At 38.5% G+C, this 10,707-nt stretch overlaps 1 protein-coding gene across 3 annotated transcripts in view; it reads left to right on the top strand.

The window, feature by feature from the left end:
- CHN1 (chimerin 1) overlaps positions 1–10,707 on the top strand; it is a 192,661-nt gene that overhangs the window by 166,249 nt on the left and 15,705 nt on the right. For all 3 annotated transcript variants that reach the window (XM_024122322.2, XM_055088681.1, XM_024122324.3), the window contains one exon: positions 3,272–3,356. In XM_024122322.2, coding sequence (XP_023978090.1) covers positions 3,272–3,356 — 85 coding nt within the window. The remainder of the gene's footprint in view (positions 1–3,271; positions 3,357–10,707) is intronic.

Below are 10,707 nucleotides of genomic sequence, written 5' to 3'. Positions count from 1 at the left end.
GAGCCTGCACGTCCGGAGCCTGTGCTCCGCAACGGGAGAGGCCACAACAGAGGGAGGCCCGCATACCAAAAAAAAAAAAAAAAAAAAAAAAAAAAACAATTTCCTGAAGATTACTTTCTGAGATGCATGCGTGATCCTCTTATTAGAGAACATTGGGCCGCTCGGACAGTGAAACCCTTCCTTTAGCATATGTAATATGAAGAAATGCCCCAAGGTTTTCGAAAGGCCACATTCATTACTGGTTTGTGAAGGTGAGGAAGGGAATTGGTTCTATCACAACATCTCAATACCCAGCTGTGTTTGCCAAGAGCCCTCCTCTGTTTCAGTGGTTTACATACCAGTAGAACTTTAACACCCTTTATCATGAGTAACTGGCAGGTACAAAACCGGACTTCCTCCACACTTCTAATCCAATTTATTAACCTTACCAAGTTAAGTAAAACGGAATTATCCTGAGACTTCCCCTAAAAATAACTTCACAATTCTCTAGCTAGTTCATGATTATATAACTTTTAAAATATGAGTCAGCGCTATCTATTTCACTCATTCGCCTCAGATTAAAAGCAAGATTACATACTTTATCCAGTTTTATTCACGCAGAGGAACACAGAAGAAAATAAAGACATCACAGACTATCTGAAAGTTGATCTTGAGCTCGGCTTCAGGAACTCCAGGAAATGCTTTCAATTTACAGCCTCTGAACATCATTAACAATCCAGAAGCAACTGTATCTGCATTCCTGACCCTTTTTCATAAAAGACATAGAAGGGATTATGGCTGCCTTTTCAAAATCAACATATTTTGTACTTGAGCTTACTTGGCAGTGATCAGAGTCACAAGCACATACCTGCTTGGAATGAACCCTGGGTTATTCACTGCTACCTTATATGGATATTTTGGCCAGTAGTAGTATTTCGAATTCTGATATACCATATTTCACTGATTCTACTATATGCTTTTTTTTTCATTTTAACATCTCTGAAATTGGGATTAAGCTTATAATCAGTGACATGTCATAAATTAATTGGCATGGTTTTTCTAAATGGAATATATGTATCTTACATTCAGGGTAAGTCTTATGTTCAGTAGCCTCTTAAGTTTGAAGTAAGTTTATTTATTATATATATTAAAAATCACTAATATACAAATAAGACCTAATTAAACTTAAAAGCTTTTGCACAGCAAAGGAAACCATAAACAAAATGAAAAGACAGCCTACAGAATGGGAGAAAATATTTGCCAACTATGTGACCAACAAAATATACAAACAGCTCGTATAGCTCAATATCAAACAAACTATCCAATCAGAAAATGGGCAGAAGACCTACATAGACATTTCTCCAAAGAAGACATACAGATAGCCAAAAGGCATATGAAAAGATGCTCAACATTGCTAATTATTAGAGAAATGCAAATCAAAACTACAGTGAGGTATCACCTCACACTGGTCAGAATGGCCATCTTTAAAAAGTCCACAAACAATAAATGCTGGAGAGGGTGTGGAGAAAAGGGAACCCTCCTATACTGTTGGTGGGAATGTAAATTGGTGCAACCACTATAGAGAACAGTATGGTGGTTCCCTAAAAATCTAAAAATAGAGCTACCATATGATCCAGCAATCCCACTCCTTGGCATATATAAAACCATAATTAAAAAGATAGAAATTAGAATATAGAAAACCATAATTCAGAAAGATACAAGAAGCCCAAAGTTCATTGCAGCACTATTTACAATAGCCAAAACATGGAAGCAACCTGAATGTCCATCGCCATAAGAATGGATAAAGAAGACATACACACACACACACACACACACACACACACACACACACACGATGGAATACTACTAAGCCATAAAGAAGAATGAAATAATGCCACTTGCAGTAATATGGATGCACCTAGAGATTATCATACTGAGTGAAATAAGCCAGACAGAGAAACACAAATACCATATGATATCGTTTATATGTGGAATCTAAAAGGAAGGAAAAGACACAGATGAACTTATTTCCAAAACAGAATGTTTACCAAAGGGGAAAGGGGAAAGGCGGAGGGATAAATTAGGAGGCTGGGATTAACATATACACACTACTGTGTGTAAAATAGATAACCAACAAACAAATTAAAAATCACTTACATAAATAGAACAGTAGTAAAAATGACAGCTGTGAATTTCATTATTAATTTCTTAGCTGTGAATTTCATTATTTGCCATAGCTGTTTTGGCAGATATTTATGTTGAAATCAAATTGTCACACTTTGTGATTTTCACTCTCTTGTATTACTGTTTTCTGCTGGAGGAAATCATATATATGTAAGAAATTATCTCAAGTAAATGTAATTTGATACAGATCAGTAACTTCCTTGTTCCCTGTCCCTTTTCTTTTAACTTATTTCTTGAGTACATTTTCAGCCAGTATTTGCTCAGAAGTCTTAAAGTGTTACTGATAATATTCAAGATATTTTTTCTTTTATTCTTTAATGTTTGGGGTTTAGATTTATTGCTTCTCTATTCTACCAATATTTTTTCATTTAGGTTAAGCTAGAATGGCTTCTCTTTCCTATCCATAAAGTCTATAGGTATCTTGGCATTTGAATCCTTCTTCTTTGGAGGCTCCTTTCTTAGGGATAAAAGAATTAAATGCAGTAAAACCTTTATGAGCTGGAAAGATGAGTGAATAATTACTATATTCAAACAGGGTTTCTGATCAACTGTAGCTTCTGCAGTTTCTAAAATATATTCATTTTCTTTTGCTAACATAGTATCAAATGGTTCTGAACAGATATTAGCCCTTTTTGATGATTCTGTTGTAACCAGCCACTAAATATCACCTTCACCACCCGTGGCCCTAACTGTGGTCACAGAGGACAGGAGGTGGATCATCTGACAAAATCCTTACAGACAGATTCTACATTACTCCTCATCCTCCTTCATGCCGTAGCGCTCAGAATATGCGCGTACTTGTATAGCGCACAGATGAGACTGCTTCCAGCTGGAGGGGACCAGTTGGAAAATTCCACTGCAGGAATTGTTTTCAAAAGTAAATAGCAGAATATTGGTTTGATTTATCACCATTTCTAAAACAAAGAGGAAATCAAGCTCTGAAGGAAATTGTAACTGCTTGGCAGTTCCACTCAACCAAGGTTTTTCTAACTGTAACCATATTGTGCCTCTTGATACTGACTATGGCTTGTGTATGACTGCTTGGAAGGGAAATAATCTCCTCATCTGTAATCTCCCCTTGGGCCACTTTGTCACTACTCTTTTTCAGGTCCACACATTCAGGGGGCCGCACTGGTGTGAATACTGTGCCAACTTCATGTGGGGACTCATTGCTCAGGGAGTGAGATGTGCAGGTAAGAGCTCTTCCCTTTTCGCCTGATTGTGTAAGTTATGAAGCTATAAGGAGTAACTCATGAGGAGCTTTGCTATTCTGCACATACAATGGGCTGGACCCCCGTTTGCTCTTAACATGCAACAGGCTGGATTCTCAGGCAGCCAATTTGACTATTGATATTTTATCTGCCCTTCACCTTCTTGTACTTAATGGGCAGCAGTCTGGTCCGTTAAAAAGAGAGAAGTTGTCTTGTTCAGAAAGTCTGATAAAAGGAGATAAAAGTAAGGCAGTTATATTTGCCTTGCCTTTGATGTTGCAGCAACTAAATTTATAAGAATGATTTTTTTAAAGCAGTGTACAGGGACCTATGATTGTTGCCTTAGAAACTGAATTTTAAAGATAACTTGTTAAGCTGAATTGTCCTTACTAAATTTTGTGAAATCAGATTGAAGCTTTAAAAATCTGTGAATTTATCTTAAAAGATGATTACCAAATTCTGAAAAACCACTTAGTCACTAATATTTTGTTTGTGACATTTTAAAATCTTGAATATGCCATATCCTCTTTATAAAATATGACCATAGTATTTTAGGTTTAAATTTAGAAACTTGAAGGTTTCCACATAAAGAAATAACCAACTCAGGGATTTATTGAAATGCTTTATGAAATAAGTAGTTATTCACATCATGTGAAATTCATTTGTATAGAACAACTATACTGAGTACTGGCCATTTATTCAAACTGCTCTAAATTCTAGTATAGGCTTAAAAATAATTATTTAAATTTCAGATGTGTAATGTTAGGTCATAGAAGTTTCTTTCTGCTATTTAAATTGTAAAACTAAAAAATACCTTCTTACATGTCTTTTGCCTGAAGCTTAACTCTAAAAATGTATGTGAAGAGTAAAGTATTTCAAAATGGTAACTGAAGTAATTCTGTCAAATTTAGCACTGTAAAAATCCACATTTCTTTTGTGGCATGATTCCTAATGGAATATTTTTGTTGTCCATTACGTGCAGAAATTTCTGGGATTTGATTTTTCTTATTTCTAAATCGCTTTTTCTTTGAATAGCAAGGTGTGGTATGCATTGCATGTGAACGTTCCAAGTTGCCCTTCCTTCAGTTTAACTCCCTTAGCACCACTAAGGCATGATAAGGTTCCAGGCATGTATCACTAGCCAGATCCATTCAGGGACTCGCTGCCATGAGGAGGGGGAAGAATTCCTCACGTCTTGACTTTGAACAGTGCAGAGGTGTCCGTCAAGGAGAGCCTCAGCTCAGAGCCAGTCTAATTCCTCCAACATCCTAGAGGGCTGACAGCCCCATTTGCAGGTCTCTGCCCAGAGAATAAATGAGGACAACATTATCTTTCTGGCTGGTGGTTACCCAGAGTCAGGATGAGGACCTATCACTAGGAAGGTTGTGATTGAGCCTTTGAACTGGAGGAAGGTTGTGGTTGAGCCTTTGAACGGAACATAGTCGTGTAGTTAAGAACATCCACATCGTTGTGGTGTTTCAAAGGCAAATGGAGTACCCTTTCCAAAGCACAAATCACCTGCTCGAAGAATGGTCGTCTTAATAAACCTGGTTTGCCTTTATGACATAGCCTTGACCAGCTGAGACTGCAACGGTTTCTTACACATTTTAAGACTGTCACTAATTCAAAAGCTTTTCTTTTAGTAGAGTGATGATGTTTATCATTTACATTTTGAAAGAGTGAAGGCCATCTACATGGAAATTCTGAGTCAGCTGTTAGCAGAGAAGTAGCACAGCACATGTGAATAATCTTTGGCTATATGCTACAACCCCAAATCATGTTTAGAAGAAATGTTTATGATAGTAATAATGTGAAGGAAAAGAAGAAAGAAAATGATTCACCCCATCCCATAGCCACCCACTTGAATAGCCTCCAATTTTATTGTGAGTAAAGGTCAACAATGTAAAGAAAAGCCTTTTCATTTTATGTTATATCTTGTCTTCAAAAGCATTATATTCTATGTGACTGGAACCCTATTACTGAGCAATATAAGAACAAGTCAACCCATTTTTTTAAAATGTGGAAGGTTGGGACTGGAATTACTTCTATTTTCTATGACAGCTGATTACATTTAGATTGACGGTGGGATTCTTTCATCTGATGTGGCTCATCCTGACCTTTGAGCCATCTACTTTATATAAAACAGAATGCAGGGGGCTTCCCTGGTGGCTCAGTGGTTGAGAATCCACCTGCCGATGCAGGGGATACACGTTCGTGCCCCGGTCCGTGAGGATCCTACGTGCCACAAAGCGGCTGGGCCCGTGAGCCATGGCCGCTGAGCCTGTGCGTCCGGAGCCTGTGCTCCGCAATGGGAGAGGCCACAACAGTGAGAGGCCCACGTACCCAAAAAAAAAAAAAAAAAAACCACAGAATGCAAAGAATTAAGAACTTCAAGAGAGAGAGAACTAACTGTGGTAGGGTGAACATTGGCTCCCCAAAGATGTCTACTTCCTAATGCCTAGAACCTGTGACTGTTTCCTGTCATGGCAAAGGAGACTCTGTGATTAAGTTAATGAAGTTGAGATGGGGAGATTACTGTGGACTGTCAGAATGGCCCAGTGTAATCACAATCAAAGCGTCCCTGTAAGAGGGAGGCAAAAGAGGCTGAGTCAGATAAAAGGTATAAGAGCAGAAGCAGAGGTCAGAAAAGAGCAAAGATGCTATGCTGCTAGCTTTGAAGATGGGGGAAGGGGGCCATGAGCCAATGAATGCAGGCAGCCTCTGGAAGCTGGAAAAGGCAAGGCAAGAAACAGATTCTCCCCTGGAACCTCCAGAAGGAGGTCTTAGGCTTGCTAAGGCCTTGATTTCAGTCCAGTGAAACTGATTTTGGGCTTCTGACCTCCAGAACTGTTACATGATAATTCATGTTGTTTTAAACCACTGAGTTTATGGTTATTTGTTACAGCGGCAACAGGAGACTAATACATTAGCCACTGAGCATTAAAGCTTTTACTTCCAAAGAAAAATGGAAGTAATACTGCCTGTCAGAAAAGAGATGTCTTTATCTCCTTTTGATCCCTAAGACAGCTTGCTTTGTTCTGGTTTCTTTTTTCAAAATCCACCAAGGCAGAAGAGAGGTTGTCAGGAATTTTTAAAGGAATGTTTGCCAAAAACAGCAGTTTTGTATCCCACCACCCCCCTCTTTTTTTTTTTTTTTAACATTATGCAAAGTGTTGGGTGGTGTTCCATTCACCAGGCTGGTGGCAGAGTAGCTGAAGGAATCAGACTGAATCCAGCTAATAGCAAGCAAGCTGTCCCTTCAGTACTGAAAGCTCTAGGCTTGCTCAACACCCACAGCTGACAAGGACAGCTGAGGGAGCAGCAGGGACAGTCATGCGGATGCAGTCATTGCAGACATGATCTTTCCAAAATTCCACAACATGAGGTTCCACAGTCGGCGTTAAACGTCTCACCTACCACAGTCTCCCTTACTTTAGGCTTCTTTAAAGTGAGTAAAATGACGTTGCGAGAGACCATCTAACTGCAGCTTGGGAGTGGTGCTCCTCCTACTAAAATATTTACGAGCAAAGTAAGTGGTCTTCAGAAGTTAAGCGCAAAGGATCATTGTTGTTCAGATGGAATAATTTTCCCAGACCATTTTTCCTTTCTTTATGAAATTTAAGCTTATAGGTTAAAGTAATCTATTATAAGATCACCAAACATCTCTCTCATGAAAAAGACCATTATTCCACCAGCATTCCTGAACTGTTTTCATTTTAGCCTTCCCAAAATATTCTAAGAAGTTAAGCCGGATAATAATTGTAAATCAGACACATCAACTTAGTGTTGGTTATTTATGAAAGTGACTTCATTTTTCCAGCGTATCATTATCATTGCTGCCGGCCCCCAAAAGAAAATGGCAGCAGTTTTTTTCCTAATAATAAAATGTATTTATTGCTTTGTGTATGCAAGCACTTAACTTTTAGGTTGGAGAAGGGGAAGTAATGTTTTCTATTTTAATTACTGCTTTGATTGTACCTAAAAAGTTGTTTTTCCTTGTAACCCAATGAGAAATTGGTTAGACTTGCTTATGACTTTCATGTAGCTCCTTTTAATTGAAAGCAATGTTTTCATAAATATCCCAAAGAACAAAGTATTCTTCTTAATTTTGCTTGTGAAAATAATGACTTCTGATGCATGTTAGAAATGGGCTAGTCCCACTTTTCCTGGGTGGGCGTGGAGGTGGAGGTAGGGACAGCTAAGAGACATGTTTTAAAATAAAACTTCTATTTGCAATTAATTTAAAATAGGAACACTCATAGAAAAGAATGAATGATTACCTTTCCATTCAAAACACACATTAACATTACCCCTTAATCCTATCAATAGAATATAAATAATATCAGCTATTTATTTCAAAAAATAGGTTTCTGTGCTTTTTAGATATAAAGCACACATGATTTTTAGAGAAATCAAGCCCAGAAAATCTGAAAGTAACCTCAATTTAGTATTCTAATAGAAATACTTGATTAATAAGGACAGAATGAAATATGATTTGAATTTCTCATTCCTCCTTTCATGTGTTTATTCTTTGCTTATTAACTTGAAGAATTGGGAGGGGGCAATGTGATTTAATTGTAACATAAAAATAACCTACCAAACCAAGAGATGCAATAAATGAAATAATCTTTTATGGACTTTTTTTTTCACTTATATTGTAGAGCTTCCCTGGGAGAAATTGAACTATATAGGAGTTATATGACTTTAATAAATAAGTATGAAAACCAAATAAAGTCTTTTAATAAATAAGTATGAAAACCAAATAAAGTCTTAATGGCAACCTGAAATGTTGATATATTGCTAGTCCCTGAAGCAGCAATTTTCAGAGCAAGCGCAGAGCTGGTATATTGCACTGTGAACTTAAGGGTATAACGATACTTCATTTTAATGACTTTACCCTATCCTTTGGTCTTTTGAAGGACTTCATATCCAATCCTGCCAAAAAATTTGGCCTTTGAAATTTATTTCTAAAATTGAGCATAATATATTGTCCCACAGTTTAATCTTATCCAAATGTAAGAAAGAATATCAGTTTAGGAAACATTTCCCTTCTTGTTAAATACTTAAATCTGAGCTCAGTCATCTCTTTATCCAGTTTTCACTGAGTCACAAATAAATTAGGCATTTGCTGATGTGTAAAATGGGAGATAACTGCAAACATTCAAAGGAAAAACGTTAATATTAATATCAGACCATTAGTGCCATTCAGATGTTTTGATATTCTGTGGATGCATCCAAATTTTACTGTTTTACCTTCTAGTGGATTTCCACTTACTTAGGAAAGAATGTGACAAAACAAGAATATAATGGGTAGGTTTTATCACTGCTTTTTTTTTTTTTTTTTTTTTTTTTTGCGGTACGCGGGCCTCCCACCGCTGCGGCCTCTCCCGCCACGGAGCACAGGCTCCGGACGCACAGGCTCAGCAGCCATGGCCCACGGGCCCAGCCGCTCCACGGCACGCAGGATCCTCCCGGACCGGGTCACGAACCCGTGTCCCCTGAATCGGCAGGTGGACTCCCAACCACTGCGCCACCAGGGAAGCCCTATCACTGCTTTTTAAAAGTCCTTGCCAAATCACATATAGATTTCTGTAACAGTAAAATATAGCAGAGCCTTTTAAACTCAAGTATATACAACAAATAATAGGTACAACATACATTATTGAAAAAGAGGTTGAAAATAGCAAATTCATCTTCAACCCTGAAAACAATAACTCAGCGTACATGGTGTACTGCTGGTGAAAGGTGGTATATATATCACTCAGTGGGAAGAGCACAGGCTGGGAATTAGGATGCCAAGGTTTAAATCTCAGTTCTACCAGTTTCTGGCTGAGCAACTTGAACAAGTCACTTAGCCTCTCTGAGCTTCATTGTCTTTGTGAAAAGACGACACTGGGGTAGGTTGTTACTAACAGCCATTTCCAGCTGGATCTGTGACTTCTGTGTACACAAAGTATGAGGCACATCAACATTTTTAGATAATGAAGCTCTGCTGACTTTTATACTTTTAAAATATTATGTAAGAGTTCTTCCAGTTTAGACGAGTTGAATAAATATGTTTTATTCCTCACAATAATGATAACAAAAGACCCTGGACAGAATTTATACATCAATTATCAAAAGACTGTGAAAGTTGGGTAAAAGAAGGAAGGCTGATTAGGGACTTCAGGACTCAAGGAACCCAAAAGCAAGTTGCCTGGTGGTATTTTGGATTTTGGGTTTTTTTGAAACTCCTGTGTATCCCAGCCTGAGCATTAAAGATACCCACAACCCATAAATGCCAATAGGCACAGACAAATCCCAAGAAAAGCTGGCTCTTCCTAGCCAAAGCCCTGGGAAAAGGGCACCCAAGCTGGACAGAAGTCTTTTAGCCGTATCTACCATTCTCCAGGTGAACACCATGATAAAGCCACATTGCTACCCCTACCCACGGACTTCTGCTGGATGCTGTAGCAGAAGTCTGTGGGTAGAACCCTGTTTTCCATCCCACTCTGCAGTAACAAGGTTGCAATCTCTCCTGTGAGTCTGTGAGTAGAGCCCTGTCTTCCATCACCATCTTGCAGGAAGAAAGTAGAACCCCTCCTTGGCTGAGACTGTGGGTGGAACCCTGACTTTCATCCCCCCGCCTATAGTAGAAGCAGCACCCACTCAGCCCAAGTCTACGGGCAGAGCCCTGTCTTCATTCCTGACCTGCAGTAATGAGGCAGCTGAGACCATGATCGGAACTCTCTTCCGTGCCCTCCCTGCAGTTCCATGCAGCACAGCACTCCTCCCCGACCAGGTTTGTGGGCAAACCCTGACTTCCATCCCTACCCTGCAGTAATAACTAGGATATGGCCCTCTTCCCTCCCCAGAATGTAGGGTAGAATCCTGCCATTTGAGTAACATACAAGTTTGGCAGGCAAAACAGCACTGCAATAGCATTACAAAGGCTTTGTAACCTAGTTTGACATTTGAAACACAGCCTATGAAAGTGTGCCAGGATGTGCATTCTAAATCTAAACAGGTTAACTACCTGCTAAAATTGAAAATTTCAGTAGGAACCAGAGTCTTATAACACTCAAAATATCCAGGATTCAGTTCAAAATTACATTTCATACCAAGTACCAGGAAAATCTCAACTCAGATGAAAAAAGACAATCAACAGTCGCCAATATTGAGATGACAGAGATGTTGGAATTATCAGACAAGGAAAGCAGCTATCATAAAAACGTTCCAAGAAGCAATTAGAAACACTCTTGAAACAAATGAAAAAAATAGGAAATATCAGAAAAGAAATAAAGATATAAGAAAGAACTAAATGTAAATTTTAGAACTGAAAATTTTATTAACA

Source organism: Physeter macrocephalus, chromosome 2, assembly GCF_002837175.3.
Source record: "Physeter macrocephalus isolate SW-GA chromosome 2, ASM283717v5, whole genome shotgun sequence".
NCBI lineage: Eukaryota > Metazoa > Chordata > Mammalia > Artiodactyla > Physeteridae > Physeter > Physeter macrocephalus.
The sequence above is the reverse complement of the archived record's forward strand: the minus strand, read 5'-3'. Positions and strand labels throughout refer to the sequence as shown.